A 27,968-nucleotide genomic window follows, 5' to 3' on the forward strand; every position below is an offset into this window, starting at 1 on the left:
TATGAGTGAACACAGTCCTTTTACCAGTTAGTAGCAACAAAGAATGGAAGGTGTTGAACACTTACGCACATTAGTTTAACTTCATTTTATTAAAATAACATGAAATAAACAACATTCTCACGTTTACAATAAAAAAGAAATGTACCTCCTGAAAGAGACATGGCAGACAAAATGCAAATTAGATTTCAAATCATTTTTTAAATATTAAAGACAATTGCCCAATATCCAGCTCATGATGGTTTACCCAAAGAGAAGGCTGATTCAAATGTGTGGGTAACTACTGAGCAGAACACTCTGCAAAGCCATGAACCAATCACATGGACCGTAGAAACATAGCCATTGCGTTTGTTAAAACGTCCAAATAAAAATCAATCAGTCATGCTTGACTGTCTGACAAGTTATAATTTTTTTCCAGAATTAAGGAAAACAATTATAAAAGCATGAAGATGAAGACATTGATAATAATTTCAAATCTCTATCTGATTTAAGACTATGTACAATCAAATACCCCTGCAAAACCAATAGATGGACCACACTGTTTTTGATAAGAATCATCCTAGAAGGTGGTTGGTCTAGGCTTCATCTCCTCTTCAGGCAGGTCAGCTTAGAGAATATCTTCTTCATAAGAAACTAGGGCAGTCAGTCCTGTCAGACAGAAAGGTGTGCTTCACAGCTCAGAGATAGAGAGCCTCTTATTTCACTCTCTCTCAGGCATTTCCTTCACTGTCTCTGCCTCTCTGTCCCCAGGTAGGTGTGCTTTCTTTCACATATTTACATGTTCCACTAACTGCATTGCCACTGTCCATTGCACCCATTTTAGCAATGGAGAAAATTACAGTAGGCCTCTGATTAACCCTATAATTTGCATGAATTTCATTCACCATCAATCATCTTCTCCAACCCAATGGGTAGTCAATATTTTTATCTTCTCTCCATACCAAAACAGTCACTGGAAAAACTCAGTCAGTGACTGAAATCCCATATTGATCCCATCCACCGTCACTGTCAGAGGATTCCTTTAAACCCGTCACTCGTCTTTTTCTACGCCATACAATGCCTTGCAAAAGTATTCATCCCCTTGGCATTTTTCCTATTTTGTTGCATTATAACCTGTAATTTAAATTGATTTTTATTTGGAAACTTTGAACATCCCACAGAGCACCATTTAATCCATTATTAAAAAATTGAAAGAATATCGCACCACAACAAACCTTCCAAGAGAGGGCTGCCCACCAAAACTCAAGGACCAGGCAAGGAGGGCATTAATCAGAGAGGCAACAAAGAGACCAAAGATAACCCTGAATGGGCTGCAAAGCTCCACAGAGGAGATTGGAGTATCTGTCCATAGGACTACTTTAAGCCATACACTCCACAGAGGTGGGCTTTACAGAAGAGTGGCCAGAAAAAAGCCATTGCTTAAAGAAAAAAATAAGCAAAAATGTTTGGTGGTCGCCAAAATGCATGTGGGAGACTCCCCAAACATATGGAAGAAGGTAATCTGGTCACATGAGACTAAATGTAGCTTTTTGGCCATCAAGGAAAACGCTATGTCTGGCGCAAACCTAACACCTCTCATCACCCCGAGAACACCATCCTCACCGTGAAGCATGGTGATGGCAGCATCATGATGTGGGGATGTTTTTCATTGGCATGGACTGGGTCAGAATTGAAGGAATGATGGATGGCTCTAAATACAGGGAAATTCTTGAGGGAAACCTGTTTCAGTCTTCCAGAGATTTGAGACTGGGACAGAGGTTCACATTCCAGCAGGACAATGACCCTAGGCATACTGCTAAAGCAACACCTGAGTGGTATAAGGGGAAACATTTTAATGTCTTGGAATGGTCAAAGCCCAGACCTCAATTCAATTGAGATTCTGTGGTATGACTTAAAGATTGCTGTACGCCAGGGGAACCCATCCAAGCAAGCGCAGTTTTGCCTTGAAGAATGGGCAAAAATCCCAGTGGCTAGATGTGCCAAGCTTATAGAGACATACCCCAAGAGACTTGCAGCTGTAATTATTGAAAAGATGGCTTTACAACGTATTGCCTTTGGGGGGGGGGGTGAATAGTTATGCACGCTCAAGTTTTAATTTTTTTGGTCTTATTTCTTGTTTGTTTCACAACAAAAAATACTTTGCATCTTCAAAGTGGTAGACATGTTGTGTAAATCAAATGATACAAACCCCCCAAAAATCTATTTAATTCCAGGTTGTAAGGCAACAAAATAGGAAAAATGCCAAGGGGGGTGAATACTTTCATAACCCACTGTAGATATTTGGGGTGTGTGTGTGTGTGTGTGTGTGTGTGCTCATGCACACACGTGTATGTTTTAGAACAGGAGCAGGTAGGAGGGACAGGTTGAGTATTGTAGTTCAGAACACAGGCAGTCTGCTATAGGTGGAAGTGAAGACGTTAATATCCTCGGTGTGGGAGGCTCTGTGCATGGAGGGTTCTGAGGCACTGCGGTTGATCTTAGGCAGGGAGTGCTGGAGCAGCTCAATTGACGACAGGATCTGGAAGAGAGGGAGAGGAAAAGAGAGAGCGAAAGAGGGGTAGATTGGATGAGTACCGAGCAGCGCTCCCATCAAATTTGGAGGCCTTTGCTACAGTGTAATTTACATTCAACTCCAGAGACCTTTCAACCCACTTCAGTCAATAAAGGTGTCAAGATAATGTACAGAGAAAACTCATTAGCTAGTACCTGGGGGAACAGTGGCCTCTCGTCCTTGATCTTCTTGATGCAGTCGGCCACCAGCCTCTTCATGGCCTTAGGACAGCTCTTATAAAGCTTACTGAGATCTGGAGACAGGTACCCCCGGCCCACCATGAAGATGATCTATAGAGGGAGAAAAAGGGTTAGAGGTCAGGGGTAAGGAATAGAGGTCTGAGACAGGTACCCCCAGCCCACCATGAAGATGATCTGACAATGGAGACAGAGATAAGGGTGTTATTTTCTGTGGAGGTCACAACCAGTCACTAATAATACCTATGAGACAGTCCTTATGACAGAACTTGACTATGGCCCTATCTTCCTGATTCCTGCTTACAAGCAAAAATTAAAGCAGGAAGCACCATTGGCTCGGTCTATTAAAAAAAGTGGTCAGATGAAGCAGATGCTAAGCTACAGGACTGTTTTGCTATCACAGACTGGAACATGTTCCAGCTTACAATAAATCATGTCATGCCCTGTGACGAACCATCACACAAGCAAAGCGTCAATACAGGGCTAAGATTGAATCATACTACACCGGCTCCGACGCTCGTCTTGTGTGGCAGTGCTTGCAAACTTTTACAGACTACAAAGGGAAGCACAGCCGCGAGCTGCCCAGTGACACAAGCCCACCAGACGAGCTAAATCAGTTCTATGCTCGCTTCGAGGCAAGCAACACTGAGGCATGCATGAGAGCATCAGCTGTTCCGGACGACTGTGTGATCACGCTCTCCGTAGCCGACGTGCGTAAGACCTTTAAACAGGTCAACATACACAAGGCTGCGGAGCCAGACGGATTACCAGGACGTGTGCTCTGAGCATGTGCTGACCAACTGGCAGATGTCTTCACTGACATTTTCAACATGTCCCTGACTGAGTCTGTAATACAACATGTTTCAAGCAGACCATCATAGTCCCTGTGCACAAGAACACAAAGGCAACCTGCCTAAATGACTACAGACCCGTAGCACTCACGTCCGTAGCCATGAAGTGCTTTGAAAGGTTGGTAATGGCTCACATCAACACCATTATCCCAGAAACCCTAGACCCACTCCAATTTGCATACCGCCCAAACAGATACACAGATGATGCAATCTCTATTGCACTCCACACTGCCCTTTCCCAACTGAACAAAAGGAACACTTATGTGAGAATGCTATTCATTGATTAGCGACTAGCTCAGTGTTCAACACCATAGTACTCTCAAAGCTCATCACTAAGCTAAGGATCCTGGGACTAAACACCTCCCTCTGCAACTGGATCCTGGACTTCCGGACGGGCCGCCCCCAGGTGGTGAAGGTAGGTAGCAACACATCTGCCACGCTGATCCTCAACACTGGAGCTCCCAGGGGTGTGTGCTCAGTCCCCTCCTGTACTCCCTGTTCACCCACGACTGCATGGCCAGGCACGACTCCAACACCATCATTAAGTTTGCAGACGACACAACAGTGGTAGGCCTGATCACCGACAACGACGAGACAGCCTATAGGGAGGAGGTCAGAGACCTGGCCGGGTGGTGCCAGAATAACAACTTACAGTGCCTTGCGAAAGTATTCGGCCCCCTTGAACTTTGCGACCTTTTGCCACATTTCAGGCTTCAAACATAAAGATATAAAACTGTATTTTTTTGTGAAGAATCAACAACAAGTGGGACACAATCATGAAGTGGAATGACATTTATTGGATATTTCAAACTTTTTTAACAAATCAAAAACTGAAAAATTGGGCGTGCAAAATTATTCAGCCCCCTTAAGTTACTACTTTGTAGCGCCACCTTTTGCTGCGATTACAGCTGTAAGTCGCTTGGGGTATGTCTCTATCAGTTTTGCACATCGAGAGACTGACATTTTTTCCCATTCCTCCTTGCAAAACAGCTCGAGCTCAGTGAGGTTGGATGGAGAGCATTTGTGAACAGCAGTTTTCAGTTCTTTCCACAGATTCTCGATTGGATTCAGGTCTGGACTTTGACTTGGCCATTCTAACACCTGGATATGTTTATTTTTGAACCATTCCATTGTAGATTTTGCATTATGTTTTGGATCATTGTCTTGTTGGAAGACAAATCTCTGTCCCAGTCTCAGGTCTTTTGCAGACTCCATCAGGTTTTCTTCCAGAATGGTCCTGTATTTGGCTCCATCCATCTTCCCATCAATTTTAACCATCTTCCCTGTCCCTGCTGAAGAAAAGCAGGCCCAAACCATGATGCTGCCACCACCATGTTTGACAGTGGGGATGGTGTGTTCTGCTGTGTTGCTTTTACGCCAAACATAACGTTTTGCATTGTTGCCAAAAAGTTCAATTTTGTTTTCATCTGATCAGAGCACCTTCTTCCACATGTTTGGTGTGTCTCCCAGGTGGCTTGTGGCACACTTTAAACAACACTTTTTATGGATATCTTTAAGAAATGGCTTTCTTCTTGCCACTCTTCCATAAAGGCCAGATTTGTGCAATATACGACTGATTGTTGTCCTATGGACAGAGTCTCCCACCTCAGCTGTAGATCTCTGCAGTTCATCCAGAGTGATCATGGGCCTCTTGGCTGCATCTCTGATCAGTCTTCTCCTTGTATGAGCTGAAAGTTTAGAGGGACGGCCAGGTCTTGGTAGATTTGCAGTGGTCTGATACTCCTTCCATTTCAATATTATCGCTTGCACAGTGCTCCTTGGGATGTTTAAAGCTTGGAAAAATGTTTGTATCCAAATCCGGCTTTAAACTTCTTCACAACAGTATCTCGGACCTGCCTGGTGTGTTCCTTGTTCTTCATGATGCTCTCTGCGCTTTTAACGGACCTCTAAGACTATCACAGTGCAGGTGCATTTAAACGGAGACTTGATTACACACAGGTGGATTGTATTTCTCATCATTAGTCATTTAGGTCAACATTGGATCATTCAGAGATCCTCACTGAACTTCTGGAGAGAGTTTGCTGCACTGAAAGTAAAGGGGCTGAATAATTTTGCATGCCCAATTTTTCAGTTTTTGATTTGTTAAAAAAGTTTGAAATATCCAATAAATGTCGTTCCACTTCATGATTGTGTCCCACTTGTTGTTGATTCTTCATAAAAAAATACAGTTTTATATCTTTATGTTTGAAGCCTGAAATGTGGCAAAAGGTTGCAAAGTTCAAGGGGGCCGAATACTTTCGCAAGGCACTGTAGCCCTCAACGTAACCAAGACCAAGGAGATGATTGTGGACTACAGGAAAAGGAGGACCGAGCACGCCCCCATTCTCATCGACGGGGCTGTAGTGGAGCAGGTTGAGAGCTTCAAGTTCCTTGGTGTCCACATCAACAGCAAACTAGAATGGTCCAAGCACACCAAGACAGTCGTGAAGAGGGCACGCCAAAGTTTATTCCCCCTCAGGAGATTGAAAAGATTTGGCATGGGTCCTGAGATACTCAAAAGGTTCTACAGCTGCAACATCGAGAGCATTCTGACTGGTTGCATCACTGCCTGGTACGGTAATTGCTCAGCCTCTGACCACAAGGGACTTCAGAGGGTAGTGTGTACGGCCCAGTACATCACTGGGGCTAAGCTGCCTGCCATCCAGGACCTCTACACCAGCCGGTGTCAGATGAAGTCCCTAAAAATTGTCAAAGACACCAGCCACCCCACTCATAGACTGTTCTCTCTACTACCACATGGCAAGCGGTACCAGAGTGCCAAGTCTAGGACAAAAAGGCTTCTCAACAGTTTTTACCCCCAAGGCATAAGACTGCTGAACAGGTAATCAAATGGCTACCTGGACTATTTGCATTGTCTGCCCCCCCCAACCCCTCTTCTACGCTGCTGCTCCTCTCTATGTATCATATATGCATAGTCACTTTAACTATACATTCATGTACATACTACCTCAATTGGGCCGACCAACCAGTGCTCCCACACATTGGCTAACCGGGCTATCTGCATTGTGTCCCGCCACCCACCACCCGGCAACCCCTCTTTTACGCTACTGCTACTCTCTGTTCATCATATATGCATAGCCACTTTACCCATTCTACATGTACATACTACCTCAATCAGCCTGACTAACCGGAGTCTGTATGTAGCCTCACTACTTTTATAGCCTCGCTACTGTATATAGCCTGTGTTTTTACTGTTGTTTTATTTATTTACCTACCTATAGTTCACCTAATACCTTTTTTTGCACTATTGGTTAGAGTCTGTAAGTAAGCATTTCACTGTAAGGTGAAACCTGTTGTATTCGGCGCACGTGACAAATAAACTGATTTGATTTGAGAGAGACAGACAGAGCGAGAGCGAGAGAGATACTAGATCAAAATAAGTACAGTGCCTTGCGAAAGTATTCGGCCCCCTTGAACTTTGCGACCTTTTGCCACATTTCAGGCTTCAAACATAAAGATATGAAACTGTATTTTTTTGTGAAGAATCAACAACAAGTGGGACATAATCATGAAGTGGAACGACATGTATTGGATATTTCAAACTTTTTTAACAAACAAAAACTGCAAAATTGGGCGTGCAAAATTATTCAGCCCCTTTACTTTCAGTGCAGCAAACTCTCTCCAGAAGTTCAGTGAGGATCTCTGAATGATCCAATGTTGACCTAAATGACTAATGATGATAAATACAATCCACCTGTGTGTAATCAAGTCTCCGTATAAATGCACCTGCACTGTGATAGTCTCAGAGGTCCGTTAAAAGCGCAGAGAGCATCATGAAGACTGATCAGAGATGCAGCCGAGAGGCCCATGATCACTCTGGATGAACTGCAGAGATCTACAGCTGAGGTGGGAGACTCTGTCCATAGGACAACAATCAGTCGTATATTGCACAAATCTGGCCTTTATGGAAGAGTGGCAAGAAGAAAGCAATTTCTTAAAGATATCCATAAAAAGTGTCGTTTAAAGTTTGCCACAAGCCACCTGGGAGACACACCAAACATATGGAAGAATGTGCTCTGGTCAGATGAAACCAAAATTGAACTTTTTGGCAACAATGCAAAACGTTATGTTTGGCGTAAAAGCAACACAGCTGAACACACCATCCTCACTGTCAAACATGGTGGTGGCAGCATCATGGTTTGGGCCTGCTTTTCTTCAGCAGGGACAGGGAAGATGGTTAAAATTGATGGGAAGATGGATGGAGCCAAATACAGGACCATTCTGGAAGAAAACCTGATGGAGTCTGCAAAAGCCCTGAGACTGGGACGGAGATTTGTCTTCCAACAAGACAATGATCCAAAACATAAAGCAAAATCTACAATGGAATGGTTCAAAAATAAACATATCCAGGTGTTAGAATGGCCAAGTCAAAGTCCAGACCTGAATCCAATGGAGAATCTGTGGAAAGAACTGAAAACTGCTGTTCACAAATGCTCTCCATCCAACCTCACTGAGCTCGAGCTGTTTTGCAAGGAGGAATGGGAAAACATTTCAGTCTCTCGATGTGCAAAACTGATAGAGACATACCCCAAGCGACTTACAGCTGTAATCGCAGCAAAAGGTGGCGCTACAAAGTATTAACTTAAGGGGGCTGAATAATTTTGCACGCCCAATTTTTCAGTTTTTGATTTGTTAAAAAAGTTTGAAATATCCAATAAATGTCGTTCCACTTCATGATTGTGTCCCACTTGTTGTTGATTCTTCACAAAAAAATACAGTTTTATATCTTTATGTTTGAAGCCTGAAATGTAGCAAAAGGTTGCAAAGTTCAAGGGGGCCGAATACTTTCGCAAGGCACTGTACATTTATGCCCGTGGCTGAAACTGGGTCACACAATCTTAGTTATATTTGATTTGTTAAAATCAAACAAGGCAGGACAGTATCTGTCCCTACATTTAGCACAACTGAAATATAGACTACCATGGTTTTAGAGGTGGCTGTGTGGCAGGCTGGGTTTACCTGGTCTCTGTTGGCTATCTGTGAGTATGGCAGCTCTCCCGTCATCAGCTCATGGAGGACAACACCGTAGGAGTACACGTCAGACTGGAAACTATAGGGCATGTTGTCCTGCATACGGATAACCTCAGGAGCCTGAGAACAGAGGATAGAATAACAGACAAACTTGTTTAAATTGATTTCATTTTTAATTCCAGGAACCATAATCAGTACATCTCAAAGGTGTGGCTTCTAAGTTTCATTTTCAAAAGAGACAAGTCAAACGATTGCTGGAGTGCACGGCCACCAAAACGAACACATTTTCCCAGATTAAGAAACTGCTCCCCTTAACCCAGGGGTGGGCAATTCCAGTCCTCGGGGGCCTGATTGGTGTCACAGTTTTGCCCCAGCCTCAGCTAACACACCTGACTCCAATAATCACCTAATCATGATCTTCAGTTTAGAATGCAATTTGATTAATCAGCTGTGTTTGCTAGGGATGGGGAAAAAGTGTGACACCAATCAGGCCCCCGAGGACTGGAGTTGCCCACCCCTGCCTGAACCCCATCTCTCAGGCCCAATCTCAACAGCAACGAAAGTAAGGTACTTTTCTTCTAGCGTGACATTGACATTTTCCTCTTACTGACCATCCACAGTATGGACCCTGAGGGTTGCTCCACCTGGTGAGAACCACTCCACCTGGCCTTGACTGTGGCCAGACCAAAGTCTCCTATCTTCACCGTCAGGCCCTCATGTAGGAAGATATCTGTACCACTGTCAAGGAAGCAGAGCTGTGGCAGACTGCTGAATCTGTGAAAAATACTATGACTTTGAACTCATACATCATTTGTCTAATTTCAAGCCAACACTATTTTCTATTCAGTTGTCACAACAAAGTGACAGAGCTTAAAACAGTGAAGAAAAGGATACTGTTTGACTTCATGTCCCGGTGGATGATGTTTTTGGCGTGCAAATAGCTGAAAGTAAAATACAGTGAAAATGGGAATTTACGACATTTCAGTTGCATGTTAATAATACAATAATAAACATAATATCCTTCTAAAGCTATCACCTTTTTATAGCGTCAATCTAAAGCTAACACCCTTGTAAACCTAGTATTCCTATAGAGCTATAAGTAGCACCAATCTACAGCTAAGCTTGTCCCTGCTGTGTGGACTCACTCCATGCCCTGAGCTGTCTGCCTGGCAATGTCTATAAGCTGGAACATCTGGAAGTTGGTCTCCTGGACGTGAAGGTGTTTGTAGAGGCTGCTGCCCTCACACCACTGGGTCACGATGGCCAGGTTGTCCTTCGTCATGTAGCCCATGAACAACAGGATGTTGACGTGCCGCGTTTTCCTGCGGCCAAAAAGAAGGAGAGAGACATACAGACAGCGAGAGAGAGAGGGAGAGCAAGAGTGAGAGGGCGATACACAGGAAGAGGAAATCACCAAAACAAAGATGAGATAATGCTGCATGAAGATAATCTACCAACAATAAACACATAAGGTCAATATATTGTTCTCTCTAAAGTGATGAATTCAATAAGAATATCACTATAGGGCAACAGAAAGCCTAGTGGTTAGAGCGTTTGGCCAGTAACCGAAGGGTTGCTAGTCAAACAAGGTGAAAAATCTTGAGCAAGACACTTAACTCTATAGGGGTCGTTGTTAATAATGGCAGACCCAGGTCATGACCCCACTCTCTGAGAGTGTTTCAGTGGGATTTGGGATATGCAAAAAACACATTTCCAATAAATACACACTTGTACATGTGTGCAATAGGACAAATATAAGCACCCACCAAATTATTATTATTATAGTTCTCTCACTGCTCTCACCCTCTCTTACCTAAGGACAGCCACCTCGTTTCTGAAGGCCTGGAACTGCTCTGGCGTGGGGTCAATCACCTTTAGGATCTTCACCGCTACGTCACCTACAACAGACAAACAACGTGGTACAGAAACGGTCTACGCTGCTGTGTGACCATGTAGACTAGGCTCAGTACAAGTGTTCAAGTCAACTCATTGGCATGATTGGAAGATCCAGAACTCCTCACAAACCTTTGTAGACCTTCGCAACAGCATAACCAAGCATTACAAGCATTGTGTTTATCCAACAGGTGCCATCCAGAAGCGTGCTCACCGTGCCATTTCCCTTTATACACCGTTCCGAAGGAGCCTGAGCCGATACAGGAGTGAAGAACCACTTCACTGGCCTCAATCTCCCAGTAATAACTGGAGTCCCGCTTGTCCCTCGGACGCTGCAGTGGGATAGTCAATATAAGGCCACATTCTCCATCTAAAGTAGATCGTACATACAATTCACTTATACAGTTATTCCTACACTCTTACAAAAAAGGGTGCTATCTTTTTTTCGGCTGGCCCTTAAGAGAGAACCCTTTGAAGAACCCTTTTTGGTTCCAGATACAACCATTCTGGGTTCCATGTAGAACCCTCTGTGGAAAGGGTTCTACATGGAACACAGAATGGTTCAACCTGGAACCAAAAAGTGTTCTTCTATTGGGACAGTTGAATAACTCTTTTGAAACCCTGTTTTAAAAGAATGTAGGAATTAAAAGTACTATTGAGATGCTATTCATTCACAGTCAGTGTACAAACTACAGGGGCTGTCTAACTTACTATTTTGTGTTTCTCCTGAGTGTTGAATGAAGGAGCCCTCTCTCGTCTGTCTGGAGCTGGGGTGTTAGACTGGGACTGGGACCAGCCTGTGGGACTCTGGCTGGGGGAACTCCCGCCTAGGAAGGGAAGATGGACCAATGGTATTTAGAATGGCAGGTTATGACAGAAAGTGTTGTTGTGGGATGTTGTGCATGTTTCCATTAGCTTAGCAGAAACTGTGCCACTCATGTGGGGCAACCACCTTTTAAAATCTTACCTGAGTCATGATTACGCATTGCTTCATGATTACGCATTGCTTCCTAGGAAAACACAAAACAAAATATTCCTTCAGATTTTTACACATATCAAATGAACACAAGTCATTCAACAGTTTCATAATTCAGTTAGATCATTCAGTTAAAGAAACTATAAAAGCATGTGGATAGTAGTCTGTTGAAAGGCATGCCATGTTATTTATCACACCACACTCTGACACTCTGCCTCCTAGCCTTGTCTGGGCTCTCTGACGTCGCCTCAACAAAAGAGTTGGAGAAGCGAATAATACCTACTCTCCTCTTCAGCCAGAAACACCTGCACCATGAGCTAGGGGAGGTATTCAGACCATCTAGCTAGTCCCCATCAGGGCACAACACAGTGGGACAGGGAAGGAAAGGGAGATGAGGAGAGATAGAGTGCTACCCAGGTGTTACATTTTGTGGGCATATTAGATACAGCTATCAAGTTATCATTTTTCAAATTACACGGGTATGGAAACTAATGAATCAGAAAGGAATACAGTAAAGTGCTGCATATAAAAAGTGAAATGAAACAAAGAGAATAGAACACAATCAAGGAAATCATGCTATAGATTAAAGTAAATTGTAATCATGCTATAGATTCATTACTTAGTAGAAACAGTAAGGGGGAGGGAGGGATGACAGAAGTTACGGAGAAGATGGTTGAGATTCCGAGCGTGCAAGAAGGGCCAGATCGGGCAGGGAGGTTATTTTAGGATGGGCTGCCTGGACTTCCAGGAGTCCCCTGGGGACCCGCGTGGTGTGTTGTTACCTCCATCATGCTGCTGTCGACGGGCATGGTGGTGCTGACCATGTGGACGTTGGGCGTGGAGGTGGAGCGCTGCCTCTGGGACAGAGCTCCCCCCGTGGGTGGGTAGGGGGCCGTGTAGTTGAAGGCGTGAGGGGTGGAGCAGCGGTTAAGAGAGCTGAGGGGTGAATACAGGGGCAACATCAGGCTTAGGAAAAGTAGGGACACTGAACACAACACATTAAGTGCATTAGTAAGATAGAATAGTGTCATGGTTTTGTCATGACAATTGTTTGGATAAAAAAGCATCAAATATTATTACCATGATTGAATAATTACTATTTTTGTTTATCTTAGTCTGAGATACCATTGAGTGGCTCTTCTAATGCAAAAAATAATAATAATTCACACACAAGATAATTCTACAACTTCTTACAATCAATCTCACAGGGGTGTAGTGGATGGTAGCTTGTCAGTTTCATTTCTGCCATTATGTGACATTTTTCTCAGGCACACCCTAGAACACCCTCACTATGTGACATGGTTAGAAGGCACACCCTAGAACACCCTCACTATGTGACATGGTTAGAAGGCACACCCTAGAACAACCATTACTATGTGACATGGTTAGAAGGCACACCCTAGAACACCCTCACTATGTGACATGGTTAGAAGGCACACCCTAGAACACCCTCACTATGTGACATGGTTAAAAGGCACACCCTAGAACACCCTCACTATGTGACATGGTTAGAAGGCACACCAGGGAACACCCTCACTATGTGACATGGTTAGAAGGCACACCCTAGAACACCCTCACTATGTGACATGGTTACTATGTGACATGGTTACTATGTGAAATGGTTACTATGTGACATGGTCACTATGTGACATGGTCACTATGTGACATGGTTACTATGTGAAATGGTTACTATGTGAAATGGTCACTATGTGACATGGTTACTATGTGACATGGTCACTATGTGACATGGTTACTATGTGACATAGTGACCATGTCACATAGTAACCATGTCACATAGTAACCATGTCACATATGTGACATGGTCACTATGTGACATGGTTACTATGTGACATGGTTACTATGTGACATGGTTACTATGTGACATGGTCACTATGTGACATGGTTACTATGTGACATGGTTACTATGTGACATGGTTACTATGTGACATGGTCACTATGTGACATGGTCACTATGTGACATGGTTACTATGTGACATGGTCACTATGTGACATGGTCACTATGTGACATGGTTACTATGTGACATGGTCACTATGTGACATGGTCACTATGTGACATGGTTACTATGTGACATGGTTACTATGTGACATGGTTAGAAGGCCGTTTCTGTTTCAGGCAGTGACCGTTTGACACTACATCTCAAAATCTATCCTCTACTTTCTTGATAGTTGAACAAACACAGTCCTGCACACATTGAGATTCTACTAAATTCAATAACAGGGAAATGTTCTAGGTATTAGGATTTCCATTCTACAAATACTACCCCATTCACTAGGGGAAGTATTTCAACCTCAGTTTTTGCCAAGAATTTGCTATGATGTTACGCTACAAAGCTCAGCAGTCAAAGTTAGCACAAATCCTACCAAAACAATTCACATGGCACAGATGTGGGATCTAAATTTGAACAGTATTGTCGCAGTAAAAAAATCCTACAGCAACAGGATTTTAACTTTCACACTTTTCCGACGATGTAATGTTTAATCTGTAATTAGCCTATTAGCTGGCCAAAATTGGGCTACATGACAAGTGCAATTCTGCTAGTATAACAGTTTGTTAGTGCGGGAGATATACATATATTTCTGTGAATTTATGTAAATCTCGACGCTCATCTGCATTTCCTGCAGCGCAAGAAAATTCTCAGCAACAACAGAGTAATCAAATTAAGATCCAATCTCAGAGTAGTACCTATTTCACAATAACTTGGAGGGAAAGCATATGGTTTTTCATTTCTTGCATGTGCCATTATTTTCTAGGAGCCTATGCAACTCATGATTGCTAGTTAGCCTTTCAGAATGGTGGTAGGTGACAATTCTCCTTGCACTCTCATTAAAGTTCTTGTTGATTCAGTGATGCTAAGTGTGATTCTGGTCTTGGTTCACTGCTGACTGGAAAGTATATTGTACTGTACTGTCAGTTGCTGGTGAAAGTGGCACTCCATGCTAGTGACATAGCATAACAGCACTCATACTGTATTAGACCACACTTCTAACCCTGTAAAGCACTCTATGAGAACAAATCCCCCTTTTGGCCAAAACAGGACTTTGTTTCGAAGAGCATTTGAGATTGTTCTGCACCAAACAACTTGATACTGTGTACGAGCTAATTTGGCAATGATCTGAGTGCTTTTAAACTGTAATAAATGCTTCTGAAACAACAGCCTCTTTTCACACCTCTGGTTACATCATAAAGCTAGAGACAAAAAACAGGCATTGATTCGGTTTGAGGCCTTGGTTAAGGTGCTTTACAACTTACAGCTGCATCAGCTGAGGGCCAGTCAAACATGGCAACCAAAGAACCCTTAACATTTGGCCACCATTACCTCTGAGAGCCAAAGACTTAGTAAACCTTACTGTACTGTAGTTAAATCAATTACAACCACACGCAACCCTTAGCCGTCATTAAATGTTAAGTCAAGAGGAAGACTTTGGCTGTACTTCTGTAGTTATTTGATTGCTGATGTTCTGTTGCTGCCTGGAGATAGCCTTGCTCACAGTACCAGGGTGAAAGAGGTCCATGGGACCCGTATCACCCATGGGTCTGAAGTGATAGGTCAGAGTTCAAGAGCAGGAGGGGTGGCTTTACCTGCTGGGGAGTCGGGACAGCGATTCTCTCATTCGCCGAGAAGTAAGAGGAGGAAGAGATGGACCCCCACTTTCACCTGGTGTCGGGAACAACCTAGAGAGAGAGAGAGAGTTTCAAGCTTTATTAGTCATATGTACAGGATACAAATGGTATACACTGACCAACGAAATGCTTACTTGCAGGATCCTTCTCAACAATCCAACATAAATAAGAAACAAAAAATCTACAAATGCATCTCTTCATGGCCAGTGATAGCCATCTACAAATGTATCTCTTCATGGCCAGTGATAGCCATCTACAAATGTATCTCTTCATGGCCAGTGATAGCGATCTACAAATGTATCTCTTCATGGCCAGTGATAGCCATCTAGAAATGTATCTCTTCATGGCTAGTGATAGCCATCTACAAATGTATCTCTTCATGGCCAGTGATAGCGATCTACAAATGTATGTCTTCATGGCCAGTGATAGCCATCTACAAATGTATCTCTTCATGGCCAGTGATAGCCATCTAAAAATGTATCTCTTCATGGCTAGTGATAGCGATCTATAAATGTATCTCTTCATGGCTAGTGATAGCGATCTACAAATGTGTCTCTTCATGGCCAGTGATAGCCATCTACAAATGTATCTCTTCATGGCTAGTGATAGCGATCTACAAATGTATATCTTCATGGCTAGTGATAGCCATCTACAAATGTATCTCTTCATGGCCAGTGATAGCGATCTATAAATGTATCTCTTCATGGCTAGTGATAGCCATCTACAAATATATCTCTTCATGGCCAGTGATAGCGAACTACAAATGTATCTCTTCATGGCCAGTGATAGCGATCTACAAATGTATCTCTTCATGGCCAGTGATAGCCATCTGCAAATGCTTATTGTTGAAATATGGAGAACTAAAGCCTGCATGCAAAATAATTCTCTATGTAAATATCTATCTTCAATGCAGACTGTGAGAGCACCACTATCATTTTTCTTACTTAGCTCTTTTGTTAGTATGTTCCTTATTTTGTTTATTCACCCATTGCTGTATACTTGTACTGTTAATATTTATATTGTTTTGTAAGTGTTCTTGCTATTCAATACAAACAGTTAGGTGTTAGCAACCATTTTGATTTGTGCTGCACAGAAGAGGAGAGGAGACTTACAGGAGCTGTCTGATGTTGCTCCAATCCACACACATCGTGGGCACTTTGGTGCTGCAATGCTCATGGAATTTGTAGCCGCATGTTTGGCAACGGAAACCATTCAAAAGGAACTTCTGGCATATATCGCAGAAGGCCAACTTCAGAAATGTTTTCCGAACCTGAAAGTTAAAGAGGAAAATTAAGTATTTCATTATTTTCCAGCCGATGCTAACGGCCTGGGTAAACAGTGTAAAATCCTTTATGGCAGGGGAGTCAAACATATGGCCATTCAATCCAGCCCGCGGATTTTTGTTTTTTCAATGTTGTTTTTTTTGGGGGGGGGGGAGATATTAAATTGACCTTTAAATGACTAAAACCAGATCGAAACTGTATAGAAATGTATAGTCCTTACATTTATAGTTGAAATCGGAAGTTTACATACACTTAGGTTTGAGTCATTAAAACTAGTTTTTCAACCACTCCACAAATTTCTTGTTAACAAACTATAGTTTTGGCAAGTCGGTTGGGACATCTACTTTGTGCATGACACGTCATTTTTCCAACTATTGTTTAGACAGATTATTTCACTTACAATTCACTGTATCACAATTCCAGTGGGTCAGAAGTTTACATACACTAAGTTGACTGTGCCTTCAAACAGCTTGGAAAATTCCAGAAAATTATGTCATGGCTTTAGAAGCTTCTGATAGGCTAATTGACATCATTTGAGTCAATTGGAGGTGTATCTGTGGATGTATTTCAAGGCCTACCTTCAAACTCAGTGCCTCTTTGCTTGACATCATGGGAAAATCAAAAGAAATCAGCCAAGACCTCAGGAAAAAAATTGTAGACCTCCATAAGTCTGGTTCATCCTTGGGAGCAATTTCCAAATGCCTGAAGGTACCACGTTCATCTGTACAAACAATAGTACGCAAGTAAAAACACTCCTAGAGCTGAAAGTACTTTGGTGCGAAAAGTGCAAATCAATCCCAGAACAACAGCAAAAGACCCTGTGAAGATGCTGGAGGAAACAGGTACAAAAGTATCTATATCCACAGTAAAATTACCTATATCGACATAACCTGAAAGGCCGCTCAGCAAGGAAGAAGCCACTGCTCCAAAACTGCCATAAAAAAGCCAGACTACGGTTTGCAATTGCACATGGGGACAAAGATTGTACTTTTGAGAAATGTCCTCTGGTCTGATGAAACAAAAATAGAACTGTTTGGCCATTTGAGGAAAAGGGGGAGGCTTGCAAGCCGAAGAACACCATCCCAACCGTGAAGCACGGGTGTGGCAGCATCATGTTGTGGGGGTGCTTTGCTGCAGGAGGGATTGCGGCTCTGGATGGAAAATTATGTGGATATATTGAATCAACATCTCAAGACATCAGCCAGGAAGTTAAAGCTTGTTCACAAATGGGTCTTCCAAATGGACAATGACCCCAAGCATACTTCTCGCAAAGCTTGTGGAAGGCTACCCAAAATATTTGACCCAGGTTAAACAATTTAAAGGCAACGCTACCAAATACTAATTGAGTGTATGTAAACTTCTGACCCACTGGGAATGTGATGAAGGAAATAAAAGCTGAAATCATTCTCTCTCTCTTTTTACTAAGATTAAATGTCAGGAATTGTGAAAAACTGAGTTTAAATGTATTTGGCTAAGGTGTATGTACATTTCCGACTTCAAATGTATAGTCTTTTCACTCTGTCAAGCTTGCTAACTGTTATCAAAATGAAAGCTAGACAGTCAGGGAGCATCAAAAATACAAAAGCGATGGATAGAGGACTATTTTGTGCAAATGTGTACAACAAGGAAATATAATACATTTTAAAAGCGGCCATTCGGACCTCGGTTAAGACTGAATACAGCCCGCGGGGTAAAATGAATTTGAAACCCCTGCTTTATGGGCTACTTACAAAGTTGTGCGTCGTCAAGGGGACATGATCTAAGACTTTCACCAGCAGTTCTTCCCCAATTAGTGAGGTAGAGTCGGTATTCCAATCCATACGTGACTTTTTACTGTTAGAAAAGGAACATGACACATTAAGTAAAGTAACAAATACTAGAGAGCAGACTGACACAACCAACCTTTACAAGAAAAGGTCATTCAACATGTCTTAGCCTGAAAGGTTGTATAGGTGCAGAATTATTTTTTTTGCAAAAAATAGAACACTTTCTTACAGCATCATATGGACCTACCTCAAGGTAGAAGTTGCCCCTAACCACAGATCTAGGATCAGCTTGTCCCACCCCAAATCCTAGCTTTTAACCTTAGGTGGGTGAAATAATACCTCACCCTGTATCAGTGGTTAGGGATCATTTCACCTACACTGCAGAGATCCAGTGACACCCCTCTGTTCCCCAGTGCCCAGAGCATACCTCCTCTGTCCTGGGTGCAGTCTGAAGACAGCACAGCACTCCGGTTGCAGACCCCGCACCATCAGCGCTTTGATCAGGCAGCTGTGCAGGGTCATACCTGGCCTCACATTCACCTGAGGGACCACAACTAAAACACTCAACAACAACAACAACACTTACTGGGACCAGTGAAAACACAAGCATGTGTATAATATATTATCTTTTGGGATAATGGGATGATTTGGAATAATGGTATGCCCTTTGGTCTGTGTATGATGATGACAATCAATTTAGGTAGCAATTTTCCACTAACAGACTGCCACACTGCACTTAGGTGACTCAGTTAATTAAGCCCCCACTCAAACAACATTAGCACAGCAGTGTATTGTTGTTTCCATAATCCCACTCACTCACTGTCCCCTAAACTACTGTGTTTCATTGCTTCCATTTTTTTTGTGTCCTTGGGTGTTTTGAAAGGCTCTTCAAATGAAATGTATGATTAGTAATGTACTATTATTATTATTGTTCTAATGGACTCACCACTGTGCGCTGCTGGTTGGGGAGGTAGACGCGGATGGTGCTGCTGGTCTTGGAGTCGGGGATCTTACTGTCGTCGGAGGAGCGGCGCTGGGAGGGGAAGCCCTGCACCATGGTCGGGGAAAGGCAAGGGCCCTCGAACACAGAGTCCTTCATCCCAAAGCCGTTGCTCAGGGTCTTCCATGCTCCCTGGAGGTGCTCCATCAGCAAACACTGGTGCTCTCAGCGCTCTGGGGACATAGTGGGAGTCAAAGTGTTGGGTTGAAATTCATCATATAGCAATGTTTATGCAGAGTCTGTCTTCATTCCCTCACAACTCCCAATACATTGCATATTCTGAAAAGTAGCTGAGAAAACTAGAAAGGAGTCTACCTGGTAGTAGTAGTGGTAGTAGCTAGTAGGATTTGACAGTCCTCCAAAACATTCTGTGATTTTATTGGTCCTATTAGGGCTGTGGCGGTCATGCCATTTTGTCAGCCGGTGATTGTCAAGCAAATGACTGCCGGTCTCACGGTAATTGACCGTTAATTAGCATAAACACATTTAGCATCTCTTGGCTTCCACACAGCCTACAAGCCACTGATGCAGACCTTTAGAACATTTAAAAAAGTATAATAAATCCATGTAATATAGCCTACACCTTCACAATAAATCCATGTAATATAGCCTACACCTTCACAATAACTCCATGTAATATAGCCTACACCTTCACAATAAATCCATGTAATATAGCCTACACCTTCACAATAAATCCATGTAATATAGCCTACACCTTCACAATAAATCCATGTAATATAGCCTACACCTTCACAATAAATCCATGTAATATAGCCTACACCTTCACAATAAATCCATGTAATATAGCCTACACCTTCACAATAAATCCATGTAATATAGCCTACACCTTCACAATAAATCCATGTAATATAGCCTACACCTTCACAATAAATCCATGTAATATAGCCTACACCTTCACAATAAATCCATGTAATATAGCCTACACCTTCACAATAACTCCATGTAATATAGCCCACACCTTCACAATAAATCCATGTAATATAGCCCACACCTTCACAATAAATCCATGTAATATAGCCTACACCTTCACAATAAATCCATGTAATATAGCCTACACCTTCACAATAAATCCATGTAATATAGCCTACACCTTCACAATAAATCCATGTAATATAGCCTACACCTTCACAATAAATCCATGTAATATAGCCTACACCTTCACAATAAATCCATGTAATATAGCCTACACCTTCACAATAAATCCATGTAATATAGCCTACACCTTCACAATAAATCCATGTAATATAGCCTACACCTTCACAATAAATCCATGTAATATAGCCTACACCTTCACAATAAATCCATGTAATATTGCCTACACCTTCACAATAAATCCATGTAATATAGCCTACACCTTCACAATAAATCCATGTAATATAGCCTACACCTTCACAATAAATCCATGTAATATAGCCTACACCTTCACAATAAATCCATGACTTATTTTAGACAGGTCTAAAATGATACAAAGAAAATTTAGTCTATTTCAGATGTCTTTAGGCCCTGTTATGGCTATGCCATATGGCTGTGGGCTACACTAGTTCATTTAGCAGACAAAATTTGCTTTGAATTCCGTGACATTATTTTATATTATTTTATAGTATTAAGAATACATTTGAACATAGCTGAATAAAATAGAAAGGATATTTTCTCCAAACTATTTCTGAGGGAGCGCGCACTTGAGGCTATTCTGTGTTGAGAGGTTAACAAAGAAACTGGTGCTCCTATATGCCTAATTTAGAGTTATTTATGCAACGGTGATTCAAACATTGGGCAATGTGTTTTGATTTTCATACATTCTAAGGCTGCATGATGCGACTCTAATGATGATTGCACAAAAGTTGCATGAAAGGCATGAACTCTGCTTTGTTTTTTGTGCAAGACTGTACCCTCTTCATCAGTCTCTCATTCACAATTTCACAAGCACTTGATAATGCCTTGAATATCCCGGCCCTTTGCGGCCAGTGGTCGTTGTGCCCTGGGTTGAATATAATTATTATAATTCCCTTCTCCCGGCTGTGTGCTCCAAAGCACTTCTCACTCACATGGCTCTCTCGGATATCTAAATTCTTATTACCCAAAGCCCGTCACGTGAGCAGGTCCTTCTCACAGACATCTAAGCACTGAAGTAGGCTACAAGTGAAGACAGACACATCGGGGATGCAACTACACACGTCCTTTTTATCGAATTCTGAAGTGCATATTGAAGATAGCACTGCCCACATTTACTTTTTCGTCAGCCAACAAGATGAGTAGGCCTAACAAACAGCAAAAGCACTAGCCTATGTCCATCTACTATCCCCCATAGTACAAAAGTTGACCTATTTTATTGGTCAACTTGTCCTTCTGTGCGAGAAATAAATATACCAAACATAGTCTGGGACAGCTGTGAGATGCGATAGATCCCAAAATAATGCAACCACTCTCATCAAAAAAGTTTAAAAGCAACAAGGCTGATGCAACAGATCAGAACATTTAGCTTAAAATGTTGATAACCTATTAGGCTATTTCTTCACATCATAAGCACAGCAATGAGCACACGGGAGTAGGCTTTAAGCCGCAAATGTTACAAAATGCAATGAACTAGTGGGAAAACACCATTCTCAAAAGTGACCGCAAATGTGATTATGCATGTAATGCTTTATTATAAAGGGAAATTATCTTCCTCAAACTTGAAACTCAAGCATTGCCTATGTATTGTATGCCAGTTAGGCTCTACATCGGTTGTAAAGTGGATTAATGTGCTTAATTTTAAGACGTTATTGGGCCACTTTAGTTGTGATACAAACCTTACAAAAACATATAGGTCTATGAGCTAGTCTACATGAGGTGTGCGACTATGATTTGAAAAATTCACAAAAAAAGCCATGTGCTGTTTCTGCCCATACTGCATACAAGCTGGGCATCATTCACAAGTGATAATATACACTCCACTCTATGTGGACACCTGCTCGTCGAAGATCTAATTTCAAAATCATGGGCATTAATATGGAGTTGTTCCCCCCTTTGCTGCTATCACAGCCTCCCCTCCTCTGGGAAGGCCCTTCCACGAGATGTTGGAACATTGCTGCAGGGACTTGCTTCCATTCAGTCACAAGAGCATTAGTGAGGTTGGGCACTGACATTGGGCGATTTGGCCTGGCTCACAGCCGGCATTCCAATTTATTCCAAAGATTTTTGATGGGGTTGAGGTCAGGGCTCTGTGCGGGCCAGTCAAGTTCTTCCACACCAATCTCGACAAACCATTTCTGTATGGACCTCGCTTTGTGCACTGGGGCATTGTCATGCTGAAAAAGGTAAAGGGCCTTCCCAAAACTGTTGCCACAAAGTTGGAAGCACAGAATCGTCGAGAATGTCATTGTAAGCTGTAGCATTACAAATTCCCTTCACTGGAACTAAGGGGCCTAGCCCGAACCATGAAAAACAGCTCCAGACCATTAATCCGTATCCACCAAACATTACAGTTGGCACTATGCATTCGGGCAGGTAGCGTTCTCCTGGCATACACCAAACCCAGATTTGTCTGTCGGACTGCCAGATGGTGAAGTGTGATTCCTCACTCCAGAGAACATGTTCACACTGCTCCTGAGACCAACGGTGGCGAGCTTTACACCACTCCAGCCAACTCTTGGCATTGCGCATGGTCATCTTAGACTTGTGTAGCTGCTCGGCCATGGAAACTCATTTTTTGAAGCTCCTGACGAAAAGTTATTGCCCTGACGTTGCTTCCATAGGCAGTTTGGTACTAAGTTTGGTACGAGTGAGTGTTGCAACCGAGAATAGATTATTTTTACGTGTTACGCGCTTCAGCACTTGCCGGTCCTATTCTGTGAGATTGTGTGGCCTACAACTTTTTGGCCGAGCCGTTGTTGCTCCTAGACGTTTCCACTTCACAATAACAGAAATTACAGTTGACCGGGGCAGCTCAAGCAGGGAAGAAATTTGACGAACTGACTTGTTGGAAAGGTAGCATCCTATGACAGTGCCATGTTGAAAGTCACTGAGCTTTTCGGTGAGGCCATTCTACTGTCAATGTTTGTCTACGGCGATTGCATGGCTGTGTGCTCGATTTTATACACCTGTCAGTAACGGTGTGGCTGAAATTGCCGAATCCACTAGCTTGAAGGGGTGTTGACATACTTTTGTATATACAGTTGATGTCGGAAGTTTACATACACCTTAGCCAAATACATTTAAACTCAGTTTTTCACAATTCCTGATATTTAATCTTAATAAAAATTCCCTGTCTTAGGTCAGTTAAAATCACCTCTTTATTTTAAGAATGTGAAATGTCAGAATAATAGTAGAGAGAATCATTTATTTCAGCTTTTATTTCTTTCATCACATTCCCAGTGGGTCAGAAGTTTACATACACTCAATTAGTATTTGGCAGCTTTGCTTTAAAATTGTTTAACTTGGGTCAAATGTTTCGGGGTAGCCTTCCACAAGCTTCCCATAATAAGTTGGGTGAATTTTGACCCATTCCTCCTGACAAAACTGGTGAAACTGAGTCAAGTTTGTAGGCCTCCTTGCTCGCACACACTGTTTCAGTTCTGCCCACAAATGTTCTTTGAGATTGATGTCAGGGCTTTGTGATGACCACTCGAATACCTTGACTTTGTTGTCCTTAAGTCATTTTGCCACAATTTTGGAAGTATGCTTGGGGTCATTGTCCATTTGGAAGACCCATTTGCAACCAAGCTTTAACTTCCTGACTGATGTCTTGAGATGTTGCTTCAACATATCCACATAATTTTCCATCCTCATGATGCCATCTATTTTGTGAAGTGCACCAGTCCCTCCTGCAGCAAAGCACCCCCACAACATGATGCTGCCACCCCCGTGCTTCATGGTTGGGATGGTGTTCTTCGGTTTGCAAGCCTCCCCCTTTTCCCTCTGAACATAACGATGGTCATTATGGCCAAATAGTTATATTTTTGTTTCATCAGACCGGAGGACATTTCTCCAAAAAGTACCATCTTTGTCCCCATGTGCAGTTGCAAACCGTAGTCTAGATGTTTTATGGCGGTTTTGGAGCAGTGGCTTCTTCCTTGCTGAGTGGCCTTTCATGTTATGTCGATTTCTGTACAGCACTTTGAGATATCAGCTGATGTATGAAGGGCTATATAAATAAATTTGATTTGATTTGATTTGATATAGGACTCATTTTACTGTGGATATAGATACTTTTGTACCTGTTTCCTCCAGCATCTTCACAATGTCCTTTTTTTGTTGATCTGGGATTGATTTGCATTTTTCGCACCAAAGTACGTTCATCTCTAGGAGACAGAACGTGCCTCCTTCCTGAGCGGTATGATGGCTGCGTGGTCCCATGGTGTTTATACTTGCATACTATTGTTTGTACAGATGAGCGTGGTACCTTCAGGTGTTTGGAAATTGCTCCCAAGGATGAACCAGACTTGTGGAGGTCTACAATTTTATTTCTGAGTTCTTGGCTGATTTCTGTTGATTTTCCCTTGATGTCAGGCAAAGAGGCAGTGAGTTTGAAGGTAGGCCTTGAAAAAACATCCACAGGTACACCTCCAATTGACTCAAATTATGTCAATTAGCCTATCAGAAGCTTCTAAAGCCATGACATATTTTTCCAAGCTGTTTAAAGGCACAGTCAACTTATTGTATGTAAACTTCTGACTCACTGGAATTGTGATACAATGAATTATAAGTGAAATAATCTGTCTGTAAACAATTGTTGGAAAAAATGACTTGTGTCATGCACAAAGTAGATGTTCTAACCGACTTGCCAAAACTATAGTTTATTAACAAGAAATTTGTGGAGTGGTTGAAAAACGAGTTTTAATGACTCCAACCTAAGTGTATGTAAACTTTCGACTTCAACTGTATCGTGTGTCTGTGACCAACAGATGCATATTTGTATTCCCAGTCATGAAATCCATTGATTAGGGCCTAATGAATGTATTTCAATTGACTGATTTCCTTATATGAACTGTAACTCAGAAAAATCTTAGAAACTGCTGCATGTTGTATTTATAGTTTTGTTCAGTGTAGTATCATTGGTAATATATGATTTATAGTGAGTGTATGGTTGCATTTAATTTGCTCTTTAAAAACGTAACCTTTGGAATGACTTTAATGGCAACAGTGAATCTATTAAGGGATCTCTCAATAATCATTCTCATGACAGCACATTGGTAGTAGTCAGTGTCAAATATCAAACCTTGATGAGAGATCAAATGTATAAAAGTAGCTGTAGAAAAGGTCAATTCTCAGTAGGAGGTGCTGCCCAGCCTATTGTTTGTTTTCTTCTTCTGATAGTGGATATAACGTTGAAGATCTGACGTTGTTTCAAAGGTACAAATCCAACATATGTTATACAAGGCTTGCCTATGTTGAAAATTGGTTACCATGATGACATAATACTGTGGTTAAAATGTCACCCTCAAAACACTTTTTGCAAATGCAGTGTATCGTCCACATAGATTCTACGTCAAAATGCCTTGACAAATTATGTCGAAACAAGTTGATTCAACCAGTTTGTGCCCAGTGGGTTATAACTACATATTCCATCTTTCAAAAAAAGTAGAGATGACAAATGCCAATGTGTTATAGAATGAGAATAGAATGTGTTATATGCAATGCATTTACATTTGACAAAATAAGTAAATATATTTGTGCAGGAGAATAGTGGTAGAAATGGCTGAACACAGTCCTCTAATTTACAAGTTTAGAGTCTATTTTCAACTTTTCCTCTAAACATAGGTTGAAATAGCATAAACAATGCCACGCTGTCTAAAATATGACAGTAGCCTATCTAGGGCCCTTTTCCGTACGATCCAAACTCCTTCATCAACCGAAACTTTAGACAGATCTATCACCATTTTCCTATCACATTAAAATACACATATTTGTTCTACTGACTCCAACAAGACTGAAAGTGATCTGACTAGTGATAAAGACGACAGCTGCAATCCAATTTTGTGCAGAATTAATGGCACTGCCAGAGCAAACTCACCAACACAAGCTAGAAAACTTCAGCTCCGCCATAACTTGAGCAAAATGTGGAGTCGATGACATCGTCATATTTGCAACGCATTCAAGAAAGAAAAAAAAGTAGCGGGTTATGATCAATCCAAAATGTTTAGCCCGGAAAGAAAGTAACAATGTATCAAAGTATCAAACCATGAAATAATAACCCACATGAAAGGAACCCCGATGTGTTACTCAACCAACCCCCAAAAAGATCTTTAGCCTTCCTTTCATTACTTACCCTGGGTGAGAGAAAAAAATACAAGCCTACGAGTCCAACAGACACCTTCCCAAAGTCACATGTGAATGACACTATACAACCGCCCGCTTCTATTTGCCTGATGCTAAATTAAAACTTTAAAAAAGTGGTTGTAGTTATGTTGTTCACATACCAATCAATATTTACGGCGATAAACAGAAGGTGAAAGAGTTTGAGTTCATGTCGTGCGCCTGCCTGACGCCAGTGACTGAAACAGGACCCCACAGTCATAACAAGAATTTCAGCCATACGATTTACTGCGCAAAAATGAGGACACAAATTTAAGTCAGCCAACCCACTCTGACACTATGATATTTACTTTTTATGTGAATAACTAGTGAAAAGTAAACAAAGTCCAAAAAGTGGAGGTGTAGGTTAATAGAAAACAACCACACTTATGTTATTAATGAACTTTGAATATGTGATGGAGGTTGGGCACTGACAAACAGCACACAAATTAGACTAGATTTAGCCTAGCTATAGGCATTCAGGATGATTCAAATGTGTTGAGATTGCAATAGGCAGACTTTACACCAAAATATGTAATTATATCAAAACTTCAAAACAAAAAGGACATTGCTCAATTGCTAAATCTGTGAATATGTGCAATATATGGTGAATCAGCATAAAATGCAGCCAATTATATTATTTTATATTTTTTGTAGACTATATGCTTATATTCAGTTGCAGAAGGAGAAATCCATCAAAAGAACAGAAAGCACCCCATCATCTGGTAAAAAGAAGGCACTACCCATAGCCTAGTTCAGTGAGCATCTACACTACACTACACTACACTATCTTTTCAGGCCTGTCTATTAGATTTTTGACAAGAGATTTTAAAATCTTGGTTACTTGATATAGATTAAACCTGCTTGTTGACTTGAAATAGATAAAACCTGCATGGTGACTTGAAATATGTAAAACCTGCAAATCTTTTTAACTGAAATGTACTGCATCTATCTTATTTGAGACATGCTGTTCTCATCATGAAATAAAGTCCTTTCTCATAGCAAAGAACAAGCTTAAAAGTGTTTGCTCTTAAATGGAGAAATATGATCTTAGGGTCCTATCTTACCTTCAAACCTTCTACTCACCATGTGTTCAAGATCAGGTCCCCAGCCAATGGTCCCCTGAGGTAGATTACGACATCAAAGAGCCCAGAGTTCTATTGTGGAGAAAGATCAGAGTTTGGTGATGTGGCTCTCCTCACCAGCACAGACCAGCAGCCTGCTCTCCTTAATGCTATTAGCACACATTGAATGTACGGGCAGATGACATCCTTATAAAAAAAGCTATAATCATCCTAATTTTATAGTTGCATATAATATCCTCTCTCTCCTGTCAAATGCTCACCATTTTCTGATCATATATCTGATTTAATCTCCATTCCAGCAACTACCTAATTCATATCCTGACAGCAACAAATACCAGGAAATACCAATGCAAGCACTTTGTAAGCAGCCTAAGAGGAAGAGGGCAGGGCTTTATCACTGTACGATCTTAAGGTATCCCATTAGGATGCAGTCTAATCATC

At 41.7% G+C, this 27,968-nt stretch overlaps 1 protein-coding gene across 16 annotated transcripts; it reads right to left on the bottom strand.

The window, feature by feature from the left end:
* Positions 1-70: 70 nt before the first annotated feature.
* Positions 71-27,903, bottom strand: LOC110492413 (RAF proto-oncogene serine/threonine-protein kinase). Of its 16 annotated transcripts, none has more exons than XR_016487426.1 (18): positions 27,788-27,896; positions 27,529-27,599; positions 19,096-19,322; positions 18,577-18,689; positions 18,114-18,216; positions 16,213-16,370; positions 15,059-15,151; positions 12,240-12,393; positions 11,449-11,491; positions 11,193-11,308; positions 10,696-10,851; positions 10,402-10,486; positions 9,734-9,910; positions 9,483-9,529; positions 9,200-9,318; positions 8,577-8,708; positions 2,704-2,838; positions 71-2,515 (listed from the first exon to the last, which is right to left on the bottom strand). XR_016487426.1 is itself a non-coding variant. In XM_021566709.3 (18 exons), exons 3-18 carry the CDS (start codon positions 19,294-19,296, stop codon positions 2,375-2,377), a joined length of 1,935 nt encoding a protein of 644 aa, XP_021422384.1. In that variant the 5' UTR covers positions 19,297-19,322; positions 27,529-27,599; positions 27,788-27,903; the 3' UTR covers positions 71-2,374. The 16 variants fall into 16 exon arrangements, 5 of the variants coding, with proteins under 5 accessions (XP_021422384.1, XP_036803281.1, XP_021422383.1 ...); XM_021566709.3 differs by having other exon boundaries at positions 10,696-10,813; positions 27,788-27,903; XM_036947386.2 differs by lacking the exons at positions 27,529-27,599; positions 27,788-27,896 and adding exons at positions 26,162-26,195; positions 26,568-26,674 and having other exon boundaries at positions 10,696-10,813.
* Between the last annotated feature and the right edge of the window lie 65 nt (positions 27,904-27,968).

This window comes from Oncorhynchus mykiss, chromosome 16 (genome assembly GCF_057628025.1).
Source record: "Oncorhynchus mykiss isolate SJ-2025 chromosome 16, ASM5762802v1, whole genome shotgun sequence".
Lineage (NCBI taxonomy): Eukaryota > Metazoa > Chordata > Actinopteri > Salmoniformes > Salmonidae > Oncorhynchus > Oncorhynchus mykiss.

Bases quoted from the DNA above. Each gene is read 5' to 3' on its own strand.
- LOC110492413 (XM_021566709.3), bottom strand. From the start codon at position 19,296: ATGGAGCACCTCCAGGGAGCATGGAAGACCCTGAGCAACGGCTTTGGG. The intron at 18,690-19,095 runs GTGAGTCCATTA...GTGGTCCCTCAG, and splicing joins CCAACCAGCAGCGCACAGTG to GTGAATGTGAGGCCAGGTAT. The intron at 2,516-2,703 runs GTACTAGCTAAT...CCTCTCTTCCAG, and splicing joins AGAGGCCACTGTTCCCCCAG to ATCCTGTCGTCAATTGAGCT.